Genomic DNA, 25522 nt, shown 5'->3' with positions numbered 1-25522 from the left:
TTGGATAGGTGGTAGATCTGATCTAGTAGTAATTCGGGCTCCAAATTCTTCTCCAAACTTCAATAATCACCAATATATCCGTAAGGTTTTAATACCTTAAGTAAAGCCTAATATAAAACCAGGTAAGTAATATATATATTTTTATATCTAAGAATTAATCTAGCACACCTAATTAAACAGTTATAAATCCCAAATTCGGATATATTATAGATATAACTAACTACTATCTAGGCTGGAAGTTTCAGCAGGATAACTTCAGAATGCATACTACTGAAAACGTTTTCAGCTGGTTTAAAAGAAATTCAATTGAAGTCTTCCCTCATCCACCTTACAGTCCAGATCTTAATCCAATAGAAAATGTGTGGAGTTTACTTAAAAACCATTTATCTAAAAGATCTAGATGCTTTTTAGGCTTAGGTAATAACCAGAAGAGTATAGCGGCTTTTACTAGGGCTATTTTTGAAGAGTGGCAAGCTATTCCACAACAGGATATAGATAATTGTATTTTATCTCTACCTAGGCGTTGGCAAGCTGCAGTAGAAGCTAAGGGCTGGTACACGAAATATTAGCTTCTATTCTTAGCGAGAAATAAATATACTCTAAAAAATCAGACTCTTCTATATATCACGTGATCTAACTAGTAAACGTATACTATAACAGTCAGAGCTTGGATATTAAAGATAGATCTATAATATATATTAGACTTAGACCTTTTTATATAAGAACAATAGAGTAATCTAGATATTTAGTTTGGATTTATTCAAGCTTCTAGTTTGGGGATTTTTGTTCGCTCAGGGCTGCTGACTAAGCAGATAATGGGTCCACTATGCCAAGCTAGGAGATCTTGGCTTTCTAAATCTGCAATCCGTTTATTTTTAGCTATTTTTCCCAGCTATATATTAAAGTTTTAAAATAACAACTTTTTGAGTGACGTTTTTTTCGTGTCACCCCTCTGTAGAATTAGAGGATATAGAGGATAGCAATACGTCTAAAGAATAATATCTTATTCTACTTAACAAAAAATATTGTAGTAGTGTTGCGCAATACTATTACAAAGATGTAATAGTTTGGGGAGGTGGCCCACATACTGGGGTGGCCCGCTTACTGGTGAAACACGTTATTCCGGACTACTACTACTACTACTACTACCCATTACCATGCTGCACCCAGGCATAGATATATCCAGCGACATATTTTCTACAGCCCTCTAGCCAAGCGCGCCGCTTTCTTCAGCCCCGTCCCGGGTCTCACATCGCCGACCCACATCTTCTCCGCATCGCCATCAATGCCCTGCCGCGCCCTTTCAAACGCCTCTTCGATCTTCCCTCTCAGCCCGCCCTCCTCATCGACGCCGCTCTCTTTCCCCCACAGCTCGAGCGCACGCTCGAAATCGCCGCACGCAAATATGTTTTCGCCCAGCGCCATGTGCACGGTGCCCAGCGCATACCATGTTTGCGCCTTTTCGCGCTCGCTGAAAAACGTCGGCTTGTTGCTGGGAATCAGCTCGACGGGCAGCGAGTGGAACCACGGATTGGATGTGGGCGACGGCGAATCCGTGACGAGACTCAGGGCTTTTGACACCGAGGCCTCGGCTAGAAGCAGGTCGCGCGCTGCTTCTCTGATTTCCTTTGTTGGGGGCGCCGCACCACGCATCCACTGCTTGTTGGCTGTCAGGCTGCGCAGCGGAATCGACAGCGAGATACCCAGGCCGAGCTCTGTTCTCCAGCGGAGCCGCTGGATGGCGCGGGCAAAGGCGTCGCCGTCCTGCGAATGCAGCGTCTCGGCATGGGTCAGGTAGCCGTATGTGAGTGCGATGATGACGGCGTTTGCGTACTCATTGGACAGTGCATACTGCTCTTTTTCCCGCGCCTCGTCGGCCAAATCGCCCAGCTCGCTGGCCACAGCCAGGTAGCTGTCAGCAGAGAATCTGGGCTCCGTCATCATGCGCTGCAGGCCCTCTGCATACCGCGGCAGCAGATGCCTGGTGTCGATAGTCACGCCGCCGAGGTTACTCAGCACGCGGAACAGCTCGAGCAGATCGCCTTGCAGCCGCGAGATAGGGAACGAATACGTATTCACGAGCGTCAGGAACAGCGTGTGCATGGGCGCCCAGGTAGCCGTCGCGCGGCTCGCCTGGTCGAGGAAGTTGATGAGTCGCGGGAGGTACTGTGCGGGAAACATGACAGCCGCGCGTTTCTGCGCCGAGTTCTTTTCCACCAGCACGACTTCAAGCGCGTGCTGCGTGCTCTTTTCCACCGCCGCAGGCGTGGCCGTCGAGAAGAGCAGCCCGGAGTCTTCCAGCAGCGTCTTTGCGTGCCGCGCATCCGCCGTGTACACATCCAGCCGTACCCAGAGGTTTTTCTCGTAAAAGTACGCCAGCGCCTCGCGGCCCACTGCCTTGCTGACGTAGAACAGGCTCGTGGCGACGGGGAACGGCTTGCGGGACGCGGAGAAAGTGAGGATGCCGTCGTGGATTTTGTGCGTGTAGGAGACGTTTGGCTCGCCGAGGTTGACGGCTTCCGTGTCGAGACAGTGTCTGTAGATGTTGTTGCGGACTGACGCGGGGAGGTCAGTGAGGCCCAGAGGCCGCTTTGGCGCCGGAGTGCTTTCCTGCTGCGAGAGGGAAGCGGCTTTCATTTTCGCCTCGAGACTGCTTGCTGTCGCGTCCATGGAGTCGCGTTTGGCGGTTGTTGAGCTCGCCATGGTGCTGTTCTGATGGTACCGATTGCAAGTGGTCAGTTATCAACATACAAACCGCAATTGACGCCAGACGGGCACTGAACAGCCAGATGGAAGCTTACCGAATGCTTCTGACTTTGCTAATCTATTGCTACTATGTTTCAACGTGACAGGGTTGTTTCTGGGGGCTCCCGTCAAGTTCAAGCAGTGATGCGATTCAAACGACAACGGTCTCCAATGTTCAGCCAGACTTGGACCGCAATTGGAAAAAAAGAGAAGAGGCAAAACAATACGTCTTCTCATCTCCTCAGCAGCGAGCTTCCCGTGGCGGGGTTTTAAAGCTCCGGTTAAGCCACAGAGGGGGGTTTCCCAGCCAAAGTGCGGGGGAAGCAAGGGTGCTTGTGGGGAAGTGCTAGCAGACATGCGTGCGGATCCGGAGATTCCGGCTCACCATAGGCTTGCACACTGTAAACAAATACACGGTCGTTTAGGTGCATGCATCCGCAAGCTGGTTGTCGGTGGTGCTACATGTCAAGTGGTGCGGGGAAGCTCACGTTTCCGTCCAATCGGTGCCAGCAAGACTTCCGCATGGCAGAGAGCCTCATTACCATTCAAACTCTATCGTGTCTGCTATACTATTACTCAAGTCTACTCCGCGTAAGCTGTAAAAGCCTTGAGCTGCTTGTTGGCGTTGAACTCTAGCTCTACACCAGGAGCGATGAAGAAGATGTAGCCCGCGCTCAGCTTGTATTCCTTGCCGTTGCCCTTCATGGTTCCCTCGCCCTCTGTTACGATCATGACACTAGGCCCACCCAGCGACCCGATTGTCTCGGAATCTCCGGCACCCATGCTTGTTGCCAGCATATTGAACTCGCTTAGTGGAGGTGCATAGAGCTGCGTCTTGCCATTCTTGCTCCGGTCAAACGACGCTGCTGGTAGAATGGCCTCCTTTGCATCATGAGGTGCAAATGTGAGGACCGAACAGAACATTTCGACATTATCGCGGTCAGCACGGGGACAGAAACCAGTGTTCAGCACGTTATTCGACCGGGCCATGCACTCGATAATATCGCCAGACAGATAAGCGTGGATGCCATCCGCAGGAATGTAGATGCTGTCACCAGCCTGGAGCTTCAGGTAGTTCATCGTGATGAGCGCAACGAGCGTTCCGTTGTCGGCCTTGTCGTACTGCTCTGCCAGACGAGGAATCATGTCGGGAATGTAGCTGGACTCGCCGAATTGCTCTTTGGGTATCTTCATCAGGGCATCGTTCGTCTTGCGCACAGCCTCTTCAGAGGCCATGAGCATTGCCTTGACAACATGCTTGAGCTGCTGGTCATCAAATTCGGTCTTCTGGACCTCAGGCATGAAGCCCTCGAGCGGCGGTAGTTTCATCAAGCGTGCAATCTCTGCGAGGGGCTTGAAACCACAGAAGGCCTCGAATTCGCCAAGAGCCAGCGCAATCTCGGGCTTGTGGTTTGGGTCTGTGAACTGGCTTGGATTCTCTGCATGCAGCTTCGAGGCTAGGTCCTTGTTCTAAAAGCTATTAGCAAATGGAAGAAATCGGCACGGTGACCGACGTACAGGGTGTAGCTGCAGAGGAAGAGCCTTTGCTATTGACAGGACCTTTGGAAGGTATGGCAGCTTGGTGTGGTTGAACTTGTCGACGACAGCCTTTCCAACCAGTTCATCAGGATGCTTATCAATAACACTCTGGAGGTCCTCGCCAGTCTCCAAGACGTAGGAGGGCAATTCGGGATATGTGCCCATCCACCTATTATGTTAGGATCTAAAGCTGAACTTGACTAGGAGACGTACATTTCAGCATAGGGAGTATTCTCGTCGATCTTGAAGTTGGTGCCTGGCGTCTTCTCGCACAGAGTCGCGGCGAGCGACTTTGAGCCCTGCTTCCCCCATGGGTACTGGTTGCAGTCGCACCTCAATTGGATTACCTTTTCGACCATGATTGCGCTCGGAGTGGGTTAGTTGAAGAAGACAGAGGACGTATTTGGAAGGTTGTGAGTAGGTTGTTGGCAAGGTTCCAGTCTTTGCTCATTGTCGAAAGGGTATATTTCTTCACTGTGACAGGCACTCGACGTCATAGCGGGTAACGCAGCAGTAGATGCAAAGCGCAGGCTGTATTAGCAAGCAATCGTCACATAGCGTCTGGTAGAAAACACGGCTTGGCGGTAAGGCCGGGTTTCCGTAGGAGTGGCAGATGTCACTGCGCCGTGAGATTAGCATGGTTCGACATGAGATTGGGTGCACCAGTGATCGCGGCGAAATCTCGTGATGACTTCGGGCAGCCTCAGCTGGCTTACGGGCCGTTGGCTGGCTGATACTCGGGCCAGCAGCCGTCGACAGCGGACGCCTTTTCTTGCTGTCTTTGGCTCATGTGAACGGCCGTCGGCGGTCTCTTGGCTGGGCGTGGTCGACGGGCGCCTAAAGCGGTGCGGCGGCGTGAAGCAACGTGGGCAAAGTCGCACGCCGTGCAAGGGTGGCGTCGAGCAGCAGGATGCGGGCGACAAGGGCACGCGGGCGGTCGAGAAGTAGACCTACCGGCATGTTGTATACAGCGGAGCCATGGCGTTCGCAACGCCACGTCTGCGTCTGCGCGAGTCTCTGGCCGGTCTCGAATGCGGCCAGGGAGAATTGCGGGCGCTAGGCCAACATGCCTCCTGCCAAGCCTCTCTCGCAGCGCATCTTCCCATGTCCGTCGCGTGTACTTGGGCACATCCCGTCTCTCGCTGCCACTGCGCCCGCTCCCACCGCCGATCTCCCTCGATGCATTGAGCCCATTCTTTCACCCCCCCGACTCGACAGCAATGTGTCTGTAGCGACCAGCGCCTCACACCCACTTCCAGCCCACCATCCCCCCACGACGCCCCCCTTTCGTCTCGTCCACGCACCCGCCCATTCGCCCACAGCCACCACGGCCGCGATCCACGATGCATTTTGCCATGCCGCCCCGAAAGACGTCGCGCCCGCCGCCCTATGCCCCCAGGAGCCAGAGCGGCGCAATTGCGATTCCGCCCGCGCTGAAGAATCTGCTCCGGAGCAAGGTCGGGCGCTTGCTGGCCGGGGGCATTCTGGCCGTCATTGTGCTGTTCTGGATGCTGAGTGGCGGCGGCAGCGACACCAAGAAACCGGCGATGAAGGTGGGCGGCTGGACAGCGGCCCCCATTTCCAAGCCCCGCATAGGGTCTGGCCCGCCCGTCGTGCTCGTCACGGTTATAGATCCCAAGCAGGATCCCACGTGGACGGCAAAGGTGAAGAACAACAGAGACGAGTACGCTAAGCGACACGGTACGTCTCGCCAAATCCCGGCGACCAGGCGCAGACGCTGGGCACATGTTGACACGCACTAGGCTATCTGACCTTCTTCCCAACCAACGACCAGTACCCCATCCCCAACTCTCCACTGACCTGGGCCCGCGTACCCGCCATGCGCCATGCCATGACACTGTACCCCTCGTCCATGTTCTTCTGGTACCTGGACCACACGTCGTTGATCATGAACATGGCTGTCCCCATTCACACGGCCCTCCTCACGCCTGCCAAACTCGAATCCTACATGATCACCAATGCCCCCGTGGTTCCCCCAGACAGCGTCATCAAGACCTTCAGCAACCTCAAGGGCGACCGAATAGACTTTGTCATTACCCAAGACAAGGACGGACTGGCGCCCGGCAGTTTCGTAATCCGGAACGGCGAGTGGGCAAAGTTCTTTCTCGACAGCTGGTTCGATCCCATCTACCGCAGTTACAACTTCCAAAAGGCCGAATACCATGCGCTGGAGCACATTGTACAGTATGTATTGCGGAATCTCGAGGGAAAAACTTTAATTTAGAGACTAACCTGTGGAATAGATGGCACGGCACCATTCTCGCCAAGCTCGCCATGGTCCCCCAGAACCTACTCAATTCATACGCCTCGGGCCCTGCTAACCCCAAGGACGGACAGTTCAAAGAGGGCGATCTCGTCGCTGGCTTCCCCGGCTGCGACAGGGGCGAAGGTCGAAACTGCCCCAAGGAACAAGAGCTGTACTGGGCCAAGCTGGAAGAAAACACGAAGAACTAGACCAAAGAAAACGACTTTTGACCTTGTTTTTTTGTATATTCCTCTGCTTCTTGTTGGCCATACCTATACATGAGTCAGTGAAGAAACACAGACACACACGCACACACACACATACATACATCCGCATGCCGCATGAACTAGACTGGCGTTCAAAGGCGTTGTTTGGTATCGCATTGTGAATCATGCATGGGCTATTGGTGGAAAAGGCAAAGGAGCCTGAATTCTCATCTTTGCTGCCACCACCACCCACTCATACAACAGCACAGCATCGCGGGGGGGGCCAGGGCCCTTTACAACAAACGTCCATAATGTAAAGACGCATTTCCCAGATTTCAAGTTTTCACATAGCTACGTTTATAAATTCAAACCTCTTATGTTTACAATCGACAACAACAACAACGTCCAGTAATGAGGACGATGAGACCAAGTCAATCTACTCACTTGCGCCTTTCGGTTTCCGCTGCCTCTTCACGCTGACCATGCTCCGCCTAGGCCTCTGCTTGCGGTCTCGACTGGAAACCTGTTTGGGCCCGCTGACCATGCTAGCACACATGGGGCGTCTCTGCCCGACAAACTTGCCCAGCGGGGAGAAGACTTCGATTTCAGGATACGACTCTTCCCACAGCAGCATATCGTCTTTCTTGTTGTCGTCGTAGAACTCTTCTTCAAGGACTTCCTGTGGATCGCGGCCCTCGCGTTCCGCCCGCGCAAGCGCATCGAACTTGCGCTGCTTGCGGTCGGCTTCAGCGGCGAGCCGGGCGGCGCGGTCACGCTGCGCTTGGTTGGGATCCTTTTTGACGAGGCCTGGGGGCTGCCAGCCGGGGGGACGACGAGTCTGGGCCGAGACCTCGACCCAGCCTACACCTTCGATGAGGATATCCGTAGCCCAGATTCTGTACGGCAGATTCTCGGGTTTCATTTTGCCGGCCACGGGGGACGTCACGGGGCCGGCGAGTTTCTTGGTGACGTCCCATTTGAGGGCGAATGTGCCTGCGGATTTGGCCCTGGGGCCGGCGTTTGGCGCGAGGATAGGCGGGGTTTGGAGCTGGCGGTCTGAAGTTTGGGCTTGGTAGTCGATTGCCTTTTCGGTGCGCGTGACGTGTGGGTGGATGGGCACGAAGGGGTACACGAGGAAGACGAGGTCCTGGGTAACGGGCGTGATGCGTATGAGGCCCCCGCCGAGGATGAGGGATTGCCCGGGCTTCAGGGTGTAGCGTTCTGAGTTGATGCGGTTTTTCATGACGAGGTCGTCGTGGGCGGATGCGAGGACAAACGTTTCTAGTCCCGGGGTTGTGCGTGCGAGACCTGGGAGGTCGATGAGTTCGCCGCGGTTCTGGCCAAAGGGGATGCGGATGGGAGAGGCGGTTGTACCGGGGAGCGATGAGGCAATGGGGAGGACAGGATAAAGTGTGTATGGCTGGGGTGGGGGCAGGAGGGCGTCCAGATCTTCGTCTTCATCTTCTTCTTCTTCGTCGGGCTTCTCTTCCAGTTCTCCGGGAGGCTGATGGAGATGTTCTTGTTGCTTGTTCTTTAGACGCTCCGTTTCGGCGTCCTCATCAGCGAGCTGTTTTTGGACCTGCAAAAGCTCTTCCAGCGACTTTGCGCTGCTGAGCATTGCCTCTCGCTCGGCTGCGCTCCGTATCTTGCGCACTTCCTGGTAGTCTGCTCCCCGCCCTTTGGGAAAGACGGCCTCGAAGAGATTGGACTTGCCGACATTGACCTTGCCGACCATCCAGCCTGCGCCTCCGCGTTGCCATATATCTTCCTTGACCTGCTTGGTCCACCACCCCCGCTTTGCACTGACGAGTCGCACGTTGCCCAAGCGCGCATTCGCATTCTGTCGGCCCAGCGCATCGCGAAGGACGTCTCGAATATACGGCATCAATGCATCGACCTGCTCTTTCTTAGGCGCTAGGAGATCTGCTCTGGTGATGATGAAGCTGACCTCTGCAATGCGGTCGTTGGCAACCCATCCCTTGTGTTTCGCTCGCCTATTTTGTGTTCGCAGCTTGGGAATGCGCAAAGAGGACTGGAGGTTTGGGACGATGGAGAGTGGAAAATCGGCTGCATCGACGACGTGGTAGACGTGGTTGCGTCGGTGCGGCGACTCGGCAATGGTCTGTTGTATGGATTCGACGGTCGGGTGGTGAATGGGCGACCCCACGCGATGGTGGAGGAGATTGTGGCATCGATCACACACTGGTGTTGACGGCGCCTCGGTGTCTTCTGGGGCTTCTTTGGCCTCGGTGAGTCCCAGCTCTCCCAGCAATTTGCGGTCTACATTGCTGAGCGCCTTTTCATAGATATGGTCTTCTTCCGTCGTCTCTTTTGACGCATTCGGGACCCAGTCGAGATATGCCCGTACCGCCTTTCGGTCTAGGTTGTAGTAGCCCGCCTCATTTTGCTCGTAAATCTGTGTTGGCGCACCGCATCCCGGACATGCTCGAGGCAGCGATCTCGGGGCTGGTGTTTCTGCTGGGACGGCAACGTGGGTTTGCTCTCTTTTCCGTCTCGACGTTGAAAAACTTTGCGAAGACCAGACTGGTGGCGGGTCACGGCGAAGGGTGGCTATGGGCGCTCGCAGCAGCGCAGGGCAGAGGAAGACGGGGATGGAGGCTTCATGGCTCAGCAGCGTCCCAGCGTGCCTGAGCGCTCGCCGCATGCTGTGTCAAATGGAGTGCCGCTCTCATTCTGCCCTGCCCCTCGACGCGACGCGCAGTCTGGAAAAATTCCCCCCCGGCGTTTGTCGGAGTTAGCAGGGGTGGGGCAACGGGCGAATGGAAGACGGGCGTGTGTCGCCCCCCACCCGAGTCATCGTTAGCAATTGTCAAAGCTCTCCCGCGGCGGCGTGGAGGGGAGGGTATTATTGCTTTTCTGGGGTATTTTGCTCAGACCACCCGCCCACTGTTGCACAAGCTGCTTCGACTGCATCTGCGAAGCATTGCTCCTCGTCTCCCGCCCTCTCATCTAGCTCCCAGCATCGCCATGCTCGCCTCCTCAAGAACAGCACTGCGCCAGGCCGCGGCCAAGCAGCTGTCCCTCCGCTCCACTGTCCGAGCTGTGTCTGCATGGTCGCAGGTGCCCCAAGGCCCTCCAGTAAGTGGCAAAAGCAACGCGGCGCCCCATTGAACCGTGCCAATGCTAACCCACGTGTCTAGGATGTAGGTGCAGCCTCTGTGTATAGCTAAGCTAGCTCCCCAGCTCACCGCGCTCACTCCAGGCCATTCTGGGTATCACCGAAGCCTACAAGGCCGACAGCAACCCCAAGAAGATCAATCTCGGTCAGTGACGCGCTGCAGCTGCACAAGGACATGGCAATTGACTGGCCCCGCAGGTGTCGGCGCCTACCGCGATGACAAGGGCAAGCCCTACGTCCTGCCCTCGGTGAGGGAGGCAGAGAAGAAGGTGGTTGACTCAGCGCTCGACAAGGAGTACGCCGGCATCACCGGTGTGCCCAACTTCACCAAGGCAGCGCTCAAGCTCGCATACGGTGCCGACTCGAAGCCCCTCAACGAGGACTGCATCGCCGTCACCCAGTCCATCTCGGGCACGGGTGCCCTGCGCATCGGCGGTGCCTTCCTCGAGCGCCACTACCCCGGTCCCAAGACCATCTACATTCCCACGCCCTCGTGGGCCAACCACAATGCCGTCTTCAAGGACTCTGGCCTCAAGGTGGAGAAGTACCGCTACTACAACAAGGACACGATTGGCCTCGACTTTGAGGGAATGATTGCCGACATCAAGGCCATGCCCAAGAACAGCATCGTGTTGCTCCACGCCTGCGCACACAACCCGACGGGTGTTGACCCTACTGAGGAGCAGTGGACCAAGATTGCCGACGCTGTCAAGGAGGGCGACCACTTCCCCTTCTTCGACATGGCGTACCAGGGCTTTGCCAGCGGCGACACGGCCAAGGACGCCTTTGCGCTCCGGCACTTCATCAAGGAGGGTCTGCGTCCTGTGCTTGCGCAGTCGTTTGCCAAGAACATGGGTCTGTATGGCGAGCGTGTTGGTGCTTTCTCGGTTGTGTGCGAGTCTGCCGAGGAGAAGAAGCGTGTCGACTCGCAGGTCAAGATCCTGGTGCGCCCATTGTACTCCAACCCTCCGGTGCACGGAGCCCGCATTGCATCTGAGATTCTGAACGACGCGGCGCTCAACAAGCAATGGCTTGGCGAAGTCAAGGGCATGGCGGACCGCATCATCACGATGCGTGCTCTCCTCAAGGAGAAGCTGGAGAAGCTGGGCAGCAAGCACGACTGGAGCCACATTACGTCGCAGATTGGCATGTTTGCATACACTGGGCTGACGGCGGAGCAGATGGACAAGCTCGCCAAGGAGGTGAGTGTGGAACAAGCACGATGGATGGACATGACAAGGCTAACTTGATGACAGCACTCGGTGTACGCTACCAAGGACGGGCGCATCTCGGTGGCAGGCATCACTAGCGAGAATGTCGGCCGTCTTGCCGAGGCCATCTACAAGGTCAAGGGTTAATTGCAGCAATCGAGTGACTCTGCCCCACGCTCCTGATGCACGAGTGGGCTTTTGCATGCATGCACGCATACACGAATATGTGCATGGCATGGCAGAGGGCGATGGCTAGAGTGTATTATACGGGTGCATTGGCGGCTGGTTGTTCAAAAAAAAACATGGTCTATGTATACGAGAAATGAAGTAGCTTTCCGATGCGTTGAGCGTGCTGGTAGTGTGTTTTGTGCCGAGGGGTTGAGAGAGAGAGAGTGTGTGTGTGGATGGATAGCAGGGCACTAACAGTGTAGGCTTTGGAATCCTTCACCGAGCTTTTCGCATTCGTGTTTGCTCAGTGCAGCGGCCCCCACACCCCGCACATGGTTGGCCATTCGGCGTGCAACCGCAAGCGTTGTGTAGATCGCTTCCTGATACGGCGCGGCTTCAACGTCAGTGTGGTGAGGTGTGATGGATGACGCTAGCTGCCGAACGCTTCGACCTTGGACGTGAGGTTGCGTGGGGCGAAACGGGTGAATGGCCACGGACGAGCGAAGCCACGAGCACGAGCACGAGCACGAGCGACTTTGCAATCGTCGGCTGTGCCATGGAGTTGGAATCTTTACAGTGCGTGGGCAGTCTTGGTTGCTGGCCATGAGCAGAGCGAGTCCGGATCCGCTGCTCAGTGCTGTGTCGCCAATAGCATGGCCGAGACAGAGACAGAGGCGACATCGGTCCACTTGTTTTCCCTGCAGCTGCGATCCGCGGGACCCTCGCACTCAGACTCGTGCTCGCTCTTCTACCCCCAAATGCTGATCCCGGACGTCGCTATGCCGCCATTTTCCAGCCATTGCCCCTCGAGCGAGCCCTGCCCTAGCAAGCCAGCCGGCAGCAGCCTATGGCAGCTCGGAAAAGGCCGGAAGAGCATGGGTGACACATAGGCATGGACTTACACCTACTGCAGGTTTGTTGTGTGTGTGGGAAAAAACTCAGGGCCAGGGATCGTGGGCCTTGGGCGTGCTTGTCGCGTGGGTTTAGTGCCCGGCCCTATGGCGTCTCGTGGTTGGGTTGTCGGGCAAGACACGGCGTTAGGGTTAAGGCATGAGTCGAGGGACAGCCAAGGCGGCGAGGAGCCGTCGCGGCGGCGGCGGTGGCAGCAGTGGCAGCAGTGGCAGCAGTGGCAGTGGCAGCATGCGGATGGAGTTTTGTGCGTCGTGGGCTAGTCAAGTCGAGTCGAGTGCAACCCAGCCGGCGGCAATTCAGGGTCTGGCGAGGCGGCATGCGCAATGACGACAGCTGAGGGTGTGACGTCGTCTGTCGCCGCCGAAAAAAAAACTAAACCCTCGTCTTCTCTTTATATTCGCACGCTGACACCCCGCCGTCCGAGTCACCCAACAGCGGGAAATGACATTTTTTCGAACGCTTCCAGGCCTTCTTGGCGCACGCTCACGCTCTCGCTCTCGCTTGCCTGCCTGCCTGCCTGCTTGCTTGCTCGCTCGCTGCCCGCTGTCTTGTTCCTTTCTCCCCCCTCTGTGCGTGTACACACGGCTGCAAATTTGTCCCCTCCCACCCGCGACGGGACAGAGCTGGAGCAGTGCGTGCAGAGGGCTGCGGCTAGCCTCGCCAGCCACAGGCAAGACGAGGGTGCGGGCGACGTGCCAGGTCAGAGGCCGACTCCACACGACCTGGGCGTGATGCATTACTTTTTGGCCGGGTAACCGATGAGAGCGAGGGGGGGGAGGGGGCTGGCCGCCGCCGCCGCCGCCGCCGCCTCCAGTCAGCCGCCGGAAGAGAGTAGTAGAGTAGGGCTTCGTAAAACAAGCGATCAACGGCGACTGATGGCTGCCGATTGACGTCGAGGTATCCACCCACATGTATCGAAGAGCCCTTATTCCTGCCCTCATCATCCCGTGCCCTCCCCCCCCTTCCGCCCCCCTTCCCCCCTCCCCTCTTTTTGCAGTGATGCAAACATCGACAATTCACGCCTTCTAGAACACGTTGCCAGCCAGCCAGCCGTATATGAGCGCCCTTCCCGTGACCATCGCTGCCAGCACTTGCCTCGCTCTCTCCCCCTCTCCCCCTCTCCCCGTATCTCGCCGACTCGCGCGTCCCGTCGCATTTTCCCGTGAACCGCATAGCAGCGCTGCCGCCGCCGCGTCCTTCGGCATCCGGCGCCGTGGAAGCTATCAGGGCTAAGTCGAGCAAATAGCAGCTCCCCCAAGCACACGGAGTGACCAGGTAGGCCGCCGCCAGCACTTGTGCGCCGTCTCCGTCACACTCAATTGCCCGCCCTGCATTGTCCCTAGACACTGACCCTTGGACTCTGTCCTCAGCTCCTCCCAACGGCCCTCGCACAACTGCAACTGCAACCACAACGGGCCGACCCTTTCGTCATCCACTAGGCCCAATCCAGCCGCGGCCAGTGAAGCAGACAGCCGCACGGCCCACGCCCGACCCAGGCGGCGCGCGAAAAAATATCCCGTTCGCGCCCCAGACTGCTCGCCTTCGCTGCGACACCAGTGCGACCCGGTGTCGACCGCATCCTCATCCCCCCAGTGACGAGCGCATTCTGGCCATCGGATTTGCTGTTCCGTCTCGAGCAAAATGGCGGCTGCCGACGACCAGGTTCGTGTGCCCCTCCTGCTGCTCCTGCCTAGAACCCCGCCATGCCTTGCCCGCCCCCCCAGCACGTGTCTTGCTCTCTCTCGCTCGCTCTCATTCTCCTGTTGCCTCTGCCCTGCACCGCCCTGCACTGCCCTGCCATACCCACCCTACGCGCTGACCGTCCCGACCACCTGACCTAAACTTTTTTGCAGCAGCAGCAGCAGCAGAACGGCGACATCATGTCGATTCCCGGCGCCGAAGACCAGATCGACCCGGCCACCTTTGAGCAGATTCTCGAGATGGACGAGGACGAGGAGGAGCGCGAGTTCAGCAAAAGCATCGTCTACGACTTCTTTGGCCAGGCAGACCAGACGTTCAAGAAGATGGACAAGGAGCTGTGAGTGCCCTCTGCAGCCGCCCGCCGCGCGCGCACACCATCGTCAGCATCATGATGACGACACGCTTGCGCCCACGCTGTCACCCCTCCAACCTCGCCATGTGCCCGGGCTAACTGGCGACAGAGAAAAAAAGGACGGCAAGTACCTCAAGGAACTCAGTGAGCTCGGCCACTTCCTCAAGGGCTCGTCGGCTACGCTCGGCCTCACCAAAGTCAAGGACTCGTGCGAGAAGATTCAACATTACGGCCAATTGAAGGACGAGGCAGGCACAAAGGACATTACAGAGGAGCAGGCCCAGGAGAACTTGGGCAAGATTATCAAGCAGGCCAAGACGGAGTTTGCAGAGGTCAAGGACATTCTCAAGGAGTTCTACAAGGACGACGATGCTTGAGGGGCATATGCTGCTGCCACTGTCGCTACCGCCGTCAGAGCAATGGCGCGAGCACCCGTCTCGCACTCGCCATGCTCGCCGGGGGGGAAACCATGGCATTTGCGGTAGAGAAGCTTCGGATAGTCCGCTGCGACGACCACGGCCCGACGCTGGTGTCTCCGGCCTGACCTACTGCCACTCCCCAAATCTTTACGAATCCTCTTAGTCTGTTTGTTGCACCCCTCGTCTTGAGTTTGTAGGGCTGTTTTCTCCTTCACCATGTCGTCATTGGGTAGCCAGTATTAGTCTACGTAGCCTGTCCCAAATCGGCCTATTGATAATTCTGCATCGCGCTGCGTTAGACCTGGAGGCGGAGGAGGCGCAAATCAACGGTCCAAGGTGCTGCAATGCATGCTTGACTTGTCTTGTCTTGTCCTGTGCTGTCCTGTCCTGTGCCGTAGAATATTCCTCAGCCCTACCACGCGCTCATGGCAAAGGGCCGAACGCCTGCGCCCAACCCGCTTGACAAGAAGCGGCAGCGGCGCATGTGCATGTCAGTCACCCCACCTGTTGGGGGCTACGTCACTTGCTGCATACGCCAGTGCCAAGAAGTGCCTGTGATAGGCTGCTCGCGCTGACCCATCAATCCTCAACACCAGCATCGCTTCTATCGCTAGGTTGCCTTTTTGTCGCGGCCTTTTCTCCCATTGTTTGCCGACGTTGCCGTGCCATGTCATGTCATGTGACGCGCGGCTGGCCCCCAGCTGTTTTCTCCCTGTTCGTTTTCCAATGACCCTGTTTGTTGACCTTTTCCCTCTCTCGCGCGACGCTTCAACTTTTCATGCTGGTTGCGACCATTGGGCGTCGAACTGCTCTTGGACCAATCAATCGCCTCGTTACTATCACACCTGCTAGCGCGTCATTCACCTCTAATCGGCTTGCAACTCGGCTCCAACCATGGGCAAGAAAAAGTCTAGAGGCGAATACAATGACTATCTGGACGGTGAAAAGCTGCGCGATAACACCGAGATCAGGACATCGTTGCAGGGGTCCGCACAACGAGACGTTTCGTCATTACCAGCAAGCCAGGATGCTAGGGCAAGCAGGAAGCAGGGAAAGGGCGCGGCCAAGAAGCCTGCACTCACCCACTTTCTGTGTCTACCGCTCGTTACAGACTCTAGCAGACCACAGCTCCAGCAGGGACTAGACAAGCTCAGGCAAGATCTGACGAGCGCCAGCCCAGTGCCTGCAAAGGCCGTGCGACCAGTTGGCACACTCCATCTCACCCTGGGGGTGATGAGTCTCGATGCAAAAGAGTTGGAAGCTGCGAAACGATACTTGGACGATTTGGATTTGCACGCTCTCCTTCGCGATGTAACTCATCGCTGCATAGCACAGCGGGCTGCTGAAGAGGGCGCAATCGGAGAGAACCTCACTCCAGCGACCATGCCCGACACGGACGCCTTGACTATCAACCTAGAATCTCTAGTCCCAATGCAGGCACCACAAAAAACAAGCATTCTGTACGCGGAGCCTCGAGATCCTTCGCTACGCCTGCAGCCGTTTGCCTTGGCCTTGAAGGAGCAATTCACAGCGAGGGGCTTCATGGTTGCAGAGACAAGGCCGCTGAAGCTGCACGCCACCGTCATGAACACCATCTATGCGAAGCCCAAGCGCGGCAGGGGCCGGCCGAAGAGTGCCAAAATCAAAGACGGGCTGAAGCATGTTGAGCAGAAAATATCCCCACACCATCACGAGCAAAGCAGCAGCAACGCGCAGCATAACGAAGACGATGGGGCATCAACGGCGGGCTCACTAGATGGAGACCAGAACCAAGTCCCGCCAACTACAGGAGAAGGCCACGGTCCCGATGGAAAGAGTTGGTTGAGATTCGACGCTACACGTCTGATTAACGAGTACAAGGGCTTTGTATGGGCGCGAGACGTCCGCGTGGATAGAGTGTGCATCTGTGAGATGGGTGCCAAGAAGATTTGGAGTGGCGGCCGAGAGGGCGAGGGTGAAGTGCTGGATGAGCAGTACACGGTTGTTGCTGAAAGGGGTATGTTTGAGTAAATCATAAGACATTTGAAGGAATGTTTCTGCGCTCTGATAATGTGAGCAAGGGATTGGTGTCTAGAATGGTTCTCTAGAATTCTGAGTAGATGTCGTAGCGAGGATTCGCGTCTACTTGGAGCTGCGTACCTACATAGCAAGGAGAAGGAGGAAGTTCTGGGTTTTAAAAAACATCAACATGCAGCAAAAAAAAAGCTATGTAGACTTTATAGATAGTCTCGTTGTCCCAGCTCCTAGAGTATACACTATCACTATACATATTCTTCTTTACTGTACCCTGCAATCTGGAAAAAAAACTATTCACTTTGATCAAAGCCCGACCACATCCATCCATCCATCCATCCATGCATCAGCGCCGCTCCGCCTCCAACTTTCCAATCTCAGCCTCAACCCTCTGCACCTCGTCGACCAACCACATCTTCCTCGCGGCCAAATCGCGCATTCCCTTGTCCCCCGCCCTCTCATAAAGCTCCAGCTCCCTGTTGGCCAGGGCCTCGCGATCCTTGAGCGCGCGCTCGCCACTGCCCTGGGCCCTACGGAACTGCTTGAGCGCGGCCACGAACTCGGCAGGCGGCGCATGGCTATACGAATGGATTTTCGCCTGCAGACCCAGCACGACGGAGCGCGCGTGCAGCAGCTCCGCCGACGACCGCGTGTGGCGTGCCAGCGCCCCTTGCTGCGTTTGCTCGAGCGCCTGGATGGCTGCCGTCAGCAGCGCCGAGTGCGCCGCCAGCAGCAGGGAGAAACTATGCGTTAGCTGGAGATGCGCCGCTTGCACATCTGCAGGCAGCGCTACACTCGCATCGTGCTGCAGCGCCGCAGCCGTACCGCTCAGCTCCGCTGTCGAGAGCCCTGTTCCCGGAGCCGCAATCACACACAGGTGGTGCGCTGTGAGGCTGAGTTGCGTGGACACGGCCGCGGAAATAATGTCCATGTTGGAGAGGAAAACTTGCACGTCGTGAGACAGGATGGCGCGGTCTCCTGCGCGCACGCGGCCCTGCAGCTGCGCCGCGGCGATGTCGATGGCCGGGTAGAGATCATCTGGGAGGGAGGTGGAGGAGAGAGAGGTGGAGGAGAGAGAGCTGAGTGTGCTGATTAGGATTTGTGAGGTCAGATGTGTTGTGCGGGCGGTTGTGAGCGTCTGTTGATGTTGTTAGTTTTTTTTTCCTTTTTTCCTTTTTTTTAAATTCTTTTGTTCATAGGATTTTCATGGGATTGTGAGGATGCTGTTTGCTTTGTTGGATATAGAAAGAGAGAAAAAAGAACTCCATGCAAAGTTTGGATAATAATAAGGTGGAATTCAGTGTTGGGTTGGGTAGGAAAGTTTATGTTTGATATATGATATGTAAACACAAAAAACAACAACAGACAAATCAACACCGAAGTACCAACCACCAACGCCCATGTCAACAACGGATTTATGAATGAAATCAAAATAAATGAATAAATGAATAGAAGAAAACGCAATAAATGTGAGACTTTGGAGTATCGGGGCGTGAGGAGCGGAATAAACACAAGCAATTTCATACCCTGCGTATCTCATCATGCACACGCTGCTTCTTGGTCTCGCGCGTCGACCCGCTGGGATTCAGCTTCCTGGCACACAGATCTTTGTACAAGACTTCGAAATTCGGATTGCGCTGCAGCACGGCGGGATCGACTGGTGGAAGCATTTTTTTGGGTTGTTGTTGTGTGTTTGGCGTCACGCCCTTACGCGCGGGTTTCACACAAGAAGTTTGGGAGTCGGTGTGTGTGTGTGTGTGAGTGTGTGTGTGTTGTTGGGAGTGAAGGTACGGAGGGCCCGCTAGAGCGTGTTGGGGCTTAGTGGCTTGGCGTACTTGGGGCTGTTTTGCTGTCAGACGAGCAATGGGATGACTTGTGACAACTTTTTTGTTTTGGAGTTGAGAATGAACCGGTGAGATGATTATGGGAACTTGGGAGAGTGTTGTGAAACAATATTTAGGAGTCATACTCAAGGACATGTTGCATGCATTGCCATGAACGTTTCTCTTACGCCCCGACTAAGTGCTTTCGATGAGAAATCCGACTACCCATTAGGAAAGCCATGAAGAGATGATCAGTGTGGGGGTATGTGTAAGCGTGTTAGTAAGATTATAGTACGGCCATTCTCCTAACAGCATGAAAATCCCGTCTGGCACGTCGACTGCTTTTGGTAGCATTTGATTCCATATGCTCGTTTACTTGAGCGATTAGGACATTTACACCAAAAAACAAGACCACCTGTCTTCTGTCCATTCTACATAAGCTGTAAGACCAGCATTTAGATAGCCGTAGTGCAGCATCATATGTATGTAAAAGGAGAAGCGATATTTGTACACGCGGTCATTACGATATCTAGATAACAAGTGCGCACGTTCCATTAATACGTAAACTACAGACGACAACATATGTGCGTACGTACACCCACTGATTCCTGCCCCCATTCGAAAATGTCTAGAATATGTTGCCACTATTCTGCAGTAGCGATGGATCAGTGTCCCACAATAAACTGGGTCGAGAAGCATCAGATTAGAGATCAGACCAGCGGCTGGGCCTAACTAAAAAGCTTAATACAAGAACAAACCCCCCTCGTGCCACTTCCGGCCCGCTACCCGTACTGTAGTCCAGGGTAAGTGGGCCATATCATTACGAAGTGGCCATCACCCCGTCGGTCTCGAATACAATGGTCTCGAAGGGTTATTTCCGGTTATTTTGCAATAGTGCCTAGGGTTGTACTCCTGAAATCTTCGTGTGTAAATATATTCGTATTACAGATGAGCCAGCCACGCAAGGACATAGTGACAGTGAGTCAGTAGATGAACGTGAACATTTGACCCTCGGCTTTTCTGCCTCGTGGATTCTTTACGCCCACGGCTCTTGTGGGAATCGTGGCTGTATGCTGTCTTGTGCTATTAATCTAAGCAACCAAGACCGCATAGAAGATGACGTTGCCAGCGGAGTATAAATAAGTAACCTGGTGGTAACTGTTCCTCGAAGCACTTAGCGTGAAACAAGGCGGCGCTAGTGACGCCACCATGATTCTGTTCGTACCGGTTATCCTCCCTTCAACCGTGTATTTCTCTTACTCATTGTATAGCCTTCCTTGCATTACCATAAGATACACCGCGGGGCATGCATATGGGCCTGCTGCAGGACAGGTAAATGGGCGGCTATTGTCCGACGTTTGAAACACGGTGTCATGACAGACCCGCTGCGTGTTTGTTTCAGTGCCAGGTACGCTGCCCTTGGTGTCGCCCCATGGGCTGGCCCTTCAGCCGCTCTAGAACCTTTGTGTTGTATGGCATATTGAATTAATCTTGTGTCGTTTCAGGACTTGTGAAAGGGCGGTCAAAGCTGCGTATGCGTTCCCAAGCTTTACCAAGCCTTCGCAAGCCTTGCAGCGCTACACTCAGCGCACGCCCTTCGCACATGCGGAGACTGTGCTGTGTTCAGTGTCGAATTCAACCAAACTGGCCACTTTACCCCGGATCCGCCGTGCTCAATTCACTCCTGGCTCGTGAAATGCCGTTTAGCCACGAGTCTTCGGCTCCACAGCGGTACATCAGCTGACCATGCGGCCGCACAGCCATCTGTCCGCTGCGCCATTATCGGGACTCGTTTACGATGGGGGCTGTCATTTACTGGTCTGGAGGCTTTTTCTCGATTGCACTAACGGCGTCATGTACCCCAGACGGCGCGCAGCCTGCCCAGTGCTCGTGCATGAAGCCGACGTGTGCTACGGCAATAACCCCTGTCTGATCTACACCACATGGCTGCTCAAATAGATTACGACAACGGATGAAAGGACCATTTATCCCCCGAGCGAAACAAATGAGCGTTTTTCGCCCCACTGCTCAATATGGGGCTACTTGACCAGACGGATATTCTGCCTAAACAACTCGCCATGGTACACAACTCGACTCCTTACATATATGGATACGTTGGCTGCCCGGAAGTGATCATCAGGCACCTCTCCACCCAAACAACAAACGCTCACTTTACCGTTTCAACGACTACAAACCACAAATCACAATGAAGGTTTCCGCTGCTGCTGCTCTCTTGGTCGGCCTCGCCGCCGCCGGTCCCCTTGAACAGAGGCAAAGCTGCCCAAAAGTTTATATTTTCGGTGCCCGTGAGACTACTCAGCCTCAGAGCAACGGATACGGCACTGCTGCTGGCCTCGTCAACTCTGTCAAGTCGGCATACCCTGGCGCTGGCTCTGAGGCCATTGTCTACCCTGCCTGTGGCGGTGGATCCGCTTGCGGTGGAATCAGCTACGACAACTCGGCTTCCCAAGGAACTCAGGCTGTTGTCAAGGCCGTGACCTCCTTCAACCAGAGATGCCCCGACTCCCAGATTGTCCTCATCGGATACTCCCAGGTTCGTTTCAACCATCCAACGTACCACGACAACAGCACACTAACAGTACACAGGGTGGCCAGATCATGGACAACGCCTTCTGCGGCGGTGCAGGCTCTACTCTCAGCGGTGCCGCCCTCAAGGCCGTCAAGGCCGCCATCTTCATGGGTGACCCACACAACCGTTCCGGTCTCCCCTACAACGTTGGTACCTGCAAGGCCCAAGGCGTAAGTCTCCCATCACCCAGTCATACAATCTATGCCAGTCTAACAAGCTCTCTCTCAGTTTGCCGCCCGTCCCTCAGGCTTCACCTGCTCCCCCGGCAGCAGCAGCCTCATCCAAAGCTACTGCGACTCGCAGGACCCCTACTGCTGCAACGGCAACGACGCAAACCACCACCAGCAATACGTCAGCATCTACGGCAGCCAGGCCCTTGCTTTCATCAAGAGCAAGGTCACTGCTTAAACGCATCTTTTGCTTCCGCAGTGCGAAAAAAAAAGACTTCAAATTGTTTCGTCTTGTCACGACTTACAGACTCACACACATACTTTCAATGTATATATCAATTCTCAGCGCTTGTATATATTATCTCTATATACCCTTTTTTTGCCCAACAAAACAAATCATCTTGAGCAAATCATTTTACATACATACCACTCCAGCCACGCGTAATACCCGTACCGTGCCTCTCATCCCCAGGACCCCGGCGGCCCCCGAGACAGCGCGAGCCAGGTGTGTAACCATGATTTAGCGCATCTAATTACGACCTGGGCAATATATTGCTCACAAGGGTATTCTGTACATAAAAGAACTTTTGTTGAAGATGCACACGGCTTTGTTTTTATTGTTAGCGGAAAACGTGATTTGTTGGACATGGCGGCTTGGTTGCTGAATCAGGTACGTGGACGGAATGCAGGCGGGTATGTAGGTAGGTAGGTAGATAGGTAAGTTATCTCACGCTTGTATTGAAGATATAGGCACGAGCACGACGCGTATGTATATATGTATGTGTGTATGTGTGTATGTGTGTATGTGTGTATGTGTGTATGTGTGTATGTGTGTATGTGTGTATGTGTGTATGTGTGTATGTGTGTATGTGTGTATGTGTGTATGTGTGTATGTGTGTATGTGTGTGTGTGTAAAAAGGAAAAAGAGAGAAGGAAGTTGCTCAAGATGTATGTGTGCACATATGAGGAGAATGGACTTGTTCAAGATTCATGCACCTATAGGGCCATGTAAACAAGGTATGGGCTTTGGTTTTGTGCGGGGATGAGCGGGCATGTTTTGGTTGCTGTTATGGATGTCTGGGTGCTTGTGTTGGCTGGAGAATAGCCGTGTTTCCATGTATGTATATGGGTGGAAGCGCTTCATATCTAAGAGCGAAATTCAGATGTGTAAGTACGCCAATATACTGGTGTTGCGATTGAACTAGAATGGGTGTAAAGGATGCTTACTTACTTACTTGGTTAGTTGGTTGTGTGGTTGGTTGCTCCAGTCTACTTCAAAATCACAGTCACATAGCATAGCAATCTCACATTAGAAAAAAAACTACGAGAAAGTTACAGGCAAGCAGGCTTTCAAAATAAAAGAATAAATGCAGGTTCATGCATATACATAGCCTACTCTAAAGATCAAAACCCCACCAAGTTTCCAGACGCCATGCAAATATGCACATTGAAATTTCATTAACGTTCGTCTTCCTCTCCCTCCCTCTTTCGCTCTCTCTAAACTTCACACAGCTTACAACTTCGCCTTTGGCCACTGGTCGAGCAGATCGGTCATTTCGAAGCGGGGCCAGTCCGGGTTGAGGCTTGGGGCGGGTCTTTCGCGGTCCCAGGCCCATTTCTGCTGGAGCTCTGGCTCGAGGTCGTCTTCGAGCATTTGCACGACGTACTTGCCGAGGACGGGGAAGAACTTGTAGCCGTGGAACGAGCCGCATGTTGCGACGTAGAGGCCCTTTGCGGCGGCGTGCGGCGAGATGATGAAGTCGGATGACGTGGTGAAGGCGTCCCTGGCGCAATGTTAGTATCATGTGGAATAGCGCTCAAAGTAGGGATGTTGTTGACGTACCAGCAAATTCGGTGCTTGTCCATCTTCCAGTTTGCGCCCTTCTTGCCGTAGAAGACGTGGTTGGCGTGGGAAATATCGAGCTTCAGCGGGCCGGGCACGTCCCATTGGCTGTAGTCCTTTGACGATGGAGGCGCAGAGACAAAGCGGCCAGGGAGGACTTCGTGTGTGTTCTTGAAGATCTTCTCGCCCCACCACTTGAGCTCGCGGTCCTTGGTGGGCGGCAGGCTGCCGATGAAGGGGCCGTATGCGGCTGTGTAGCCCTGGACGCCAACGGGCATGTGCTTGAATTTCTCGTACGACTGCTCGTCGAGCGTCGTCATGCCCGTCGTGATACCACCAGCAACAATTCGCGATCCAGCACGGAGGTTTGGATTCCCGCTCTTGTGGGCGGCCTGCTCGAGGAGCTTGGCCGTGTACGCACCCGTAGACAGAATCGTGTGTGTGGCTGACAGCGTGTTGCCCTGCTCTGTCCTGACGCCAGTGCAACGGCCAGTACTGTCGAACTCGAGGCTCTCGACCTTTTGCGTCACGTACTTGACGCCCTGTTCAATCGACCACTTGGTAACGGCTCTCAGCGCATCGCCAGCCTGAGCCCAGCCACTGGTCTTGTTGACAAGGACGCTCTTGGCACCGTCGTAGTTGGCTTCGTCAAAGAGGCCACCAAACATCTTCTTTGCCTCCTCAACAGAGACAGCCTGGAGGTCTGCCTCGCGGCCAAGCTTCTTGTAGTTGTCAATGACATCCTGTGCATAGTCTGAGCGGCAGACCCAGAAGATGCCCGTCTCATGGAAGTAGGGCTGCCAGAGGGGATCCTGCTTGAAGACATCCTGGGCCTCGAGAGCAAGCCGGCAGTAGATGAGATCGTCGTAGTCGGCGCGCACAACCTTGTTCCAATCCCACGAGGCAGCGACGCGGCTCTCGGCGTCCCAGGCGTCTTGGTCGACCACTGTGATCTGGCGGTCTGGGTACTTCTTGATGAGGTGGTAGGCGGTCGAGATGCCAAAGACGCCGGCGCCGACGACGAGGTATGAGGGTTTGCTGGATGCCATGTTGTTCAAGATCCAAGTCTTTTCGTCGCAGAGCATGAAAGGAGAGCGAGGTTTGGGGCAGCGATGAGGCCAGCTCTCCACCACGCATTGTATTTATACCGACATGTCCTACACCGACTGCTTGCTATCCTAAAGCGGCCGACCCGATAAGTGGGCCGTTCTCGGCTTCATCGTCGTGGGTCGTGGGTAGAGCGGGCGCGGGGCATTCGTGGAGCTTGTTTCCTCATTGAGCAAAGCTTTGCGACGCGCGAGCTCGAGTAATTGTCCGCCGCCTTTTCCGCCGGCTGCCATGGCTCCAATTGGACATGACAAGTAATCGATAGCCTGCGTATCTGCTGATATGCACGTCTTGACGGCTGCTTCTGTCCTCACCGACGGTTCCGAGTCTCGAGGCCGTTGGAGCCGCCGCTGCGTCTAGACGAGAGGAATGCCAGATTGGGAACTAGATACACGCTAACTCCTTTAGGTAATCCATCGCGGCCACTGACGGTGAGGGCGTGTCATACGGTCGAATGGGCGGCTGGATCACAGGGTTTCTGCGTAAGAACAATACGTCAATGTATGGAGCTGGTGAACATGATCTCAGTCAACGGCCAGGCACTTTGGAGTGTACTCAATAGTTTCGCGTTGCGTCCATGTATTAAGAATAGTATTACAAGAATAGAAGACATCGCCGATATCTATCTAAGGGGTGAAATATCTCAACAGTACTGAAAAAGCAACATATTGCGAATATCTGAGTAGTGGGAACAAAGAGCTCTACACAGTTCATGTAGGATGCAAACAGCCCAGCTTACCACCAGACACCAATCCCACCAGCACGGCTCGGTCCGCAGGGCAATCATTTATCAGCCATTGGCCATCGAACATGATTGAGTCAGCTAGCCAGCCAGCATACGCTGCGACCATATACAGTTTTTGCTCCTCCCTACTGTACAGTCAGCGCCTAATACCGTGGCTTATACCCCCTAAACACTGTATGGGCAAATCAGAAGTTCGCAATGCATACACACCTGAACCTACCTATTCGCTGCCCTGGCATCTATTGCAGAGGCTAGTGCCATGATCGGACACCCAAGGGCCAGGTAAGCCAATCCACCAAGTACGCGGGGCAAGGAAATGACAGGTACGAGGGTTCTAGTGCACGATCCATCGAATCTTATACTCGTTGCTTAGCCCTCGACGCTGATCAAATAGCGATGGGGAATCCCTTGGCTGGTTAGTAATAACTGGTAGATGTCTTCCCCTGGAGAGTGGGGTGCTAGGCTTTCATGTTCCGAGTCACACTTGCACAATTCTGTACTCTAACTGTCCACTCACAAACTGCATTCAAAAGCGTGCTAATTACAACAATATCTTTAAAACGAGTTAAAGCT

General features: G+C 54.6%; 11 protein-coding genes across 11 annotated transcripts; 6 read left to right on the top strand and 5 right to left on the bottom strand.

Annotated features, from left to right (window-relative positions):
- Positions 1-1122: 1122 nt before the first annotated feature.
- SETTUDRAFT_166673 (uncharacterized protein) lies at positions 1123-3091 on the bottom strand. The gene has a single exon (XM_008023330.1). The coding sequence runs from the start codon at positions 2701-2703 to the stop codon at positions 1198-1200; it is 1506 nt and encodes a 501-aa protein (XP_008021521.1). The 5' UTR covers positions 2704-3091; the 3' UTR covers positions 1123-1197.
- Positions 3092-3282: 191 nt separating this feature from the next.
- Positions 3283-4643, bottom strand: SETTUDRAFT_174912 (uncharacterized protein; the record flags this gene model as incomplete). Its single annotated transcript, XM_008023329.1, has 3 exons — positions 3283-4215; positions 4264-4453; positions 4498-4643. 3 exons carry the CDS (start codon positions 4641-4643, stop codon positions 3328-3330), a joined length of 1224 nt encoding a protein of 407 aa, XP_008021520.1. The 3' UTR covers positions 3283-3327.
- Positions 4644-5639: 996 nt separating this feature from the next.
- Positions 5640-6759, top strand: SETTUDRAFT_101041 (glycosyltransferase family 34 protein; the record flags this gene model as incomplete). Its single annotated transcript, XM_008023328.1, has 3 exons — positions 5640-5985; positions 6048-6489; positions 6549-6759. 3 exons carry the CDS (start codon positions 5640-5642, stop codon positions 6757-6759), a joined length of 999 nt encoding a protein of 332 aa, XP_008021519.1.
- A 433-nt stretch (positions 6760-7192) lies between these two features.
- SETTUDRAFT_158298 (uncharacterized protein) lies at positions 7193-9421 on the bottom strand (the record flags this gene model as incomplete). The annotated part of the gene is made up of 1 exon (XM_008023327.1): positions 7193-9421. One exon carries the CDS (start codon positions 9419-9421, stop codon positions 7193-7195), a length of 2229 nt encoding a protein of 742 aa, XP_008021518.1.
- A 323-nt stretch (positions 9422-9744) lies between these two features.
- SETTUDRAFT_101642 (uncharacterized protein) lies at positions 9745-11253 on the top strand (the record flags this gene model as incomplete). Its single annotated transcript, XM_008023326.1, has 4 exons — positions 9745-9855; positions 9980-10040; positions 10094-11097; positions 11152-11253. 4 exons carry the CDS (start codon positions 9745-9747, stop codon positions 11251-11253), a joined length of 1278 nt encoding a protein of 425 aa, XP_008021517.1.
- Positions 11254-11698: 445 nt separating this feature from the next.
- On the top strand, positions 11699-12244 carry SETTUDRAFT_166670 (uncharacterized protein). Its single transcript, XM_008023325.1, has one exon. It carries the CDS (start codon positions 11928-11930, stop codon positions 12162-12164), a length of 237 nt encoding a protein of 78 aa, XP_008021516.1. The 5' UTR covers positions 11699-11927; the 3' UTR covers positions 12165-12244.
- Positions 12245-14066: 1822 nt separating this feature from the next.
- On the top strand, positions 14067-14616 carry SETTUDRAFT_101281 (uncharacterized protein; the record flags this gene model as incomplete). Its single annotated transcript, XM_008023324.1, has 2 exons — positions 14067-14224; positions 14349-14616. 2 exons carry the CDS (start codon positions 14067-14069, stop codon positions 14614-14616), a joined length of 426 nt encoding a protein of 141 aa, XP_008021515.1.
- Positions 14617-15435: 819 nt separating this feature from the next.
- Positions 15436-16896, top strand: SETTUDRAFT_174907 (uncharacterized protein). The gene has a single exon (XM_008023323.1). It carries the CDS (start codon positions 15553-15555, stop codon positions 16666-16668), a length of 1116 nt encoding a protein of 371 aa, XP_008021514.1. The 5' UTR covers positions 15436-15552; the 3' UTR covers positions 16669-16896.
- On the bottom strand, positions 16886-18341 carry SETTUDRAFT_45083 (uncharacterized protein; the record flags this gene model as incomplete). Its single annotated transcript, XM_008023150.1, has 2 exons — positions 16886-17809; positions 18198-18341. The coding sequence occupies 2 exons, from the start codon at positions 18339-18341 to the stop codon at positions 17018-17020; spliced, it is 936 nt and encodes a 311-aa protein (XP_008021341.1). The 3' UTR covers positions 16886-17017.
- Positions 18342-20700: 2359 nt separating this feature from the next.
- On the top strand, positions 20701-21492 carry SETTUDRAFT_158306 (carbohydrate esterase family 5 protein; the record flags this gene model as incomplete). The annotated part of the gene is made up of 3 exons (XM_008023322.1): positions 20701-21048; positions 21102-21254; positions 21313-21492. 3 exons carry the CDS (start codon positions 20701-20703, stop codon positions 21490-21492), a joined length of 681 nt encoding a protein of 226 aa, XP_008021513.1.
- A 1275-nt stretch (positions 21493-22767) lies between these two features.
- On the bottom strand, positions 22768-24146 carry SETTUDRAFT_24895 (uncharacterized protein; the record flags this gene model as incomplete). Its single annotated transcript, XM_008023022.1, has 2 exons — positions 22768-23038; positions 23098-24146. 2 exons carry the CDS (start codon positions 24144-24146, stop codon positions 22768-22770), a joined length of 1320 nt encoding a protein of 439 aa, XP_008021213.1.
- Between the last annotated feature and the right edge of the window lie 1376 nt (positions 24147-25522).

Source organism: Exserohilum turcica (assembly GCF_000359705.1).
Source record: "Exserohilum turcica Et28A unplaced genomic scaffold SETTUscaffold_10, whole genome shotgun sequence".
Taxonomy (NCBI): domain Eukaryota; kingdom Fungi; phylum Ascomycota; class Dothideomycetes; order Pleosporales; family Pleosporaceae; genus Exserohilum; species Exserohilum turcicum.
This window is presented reverse-complemented; position numbering and strand designations above follow the sequence as displayed.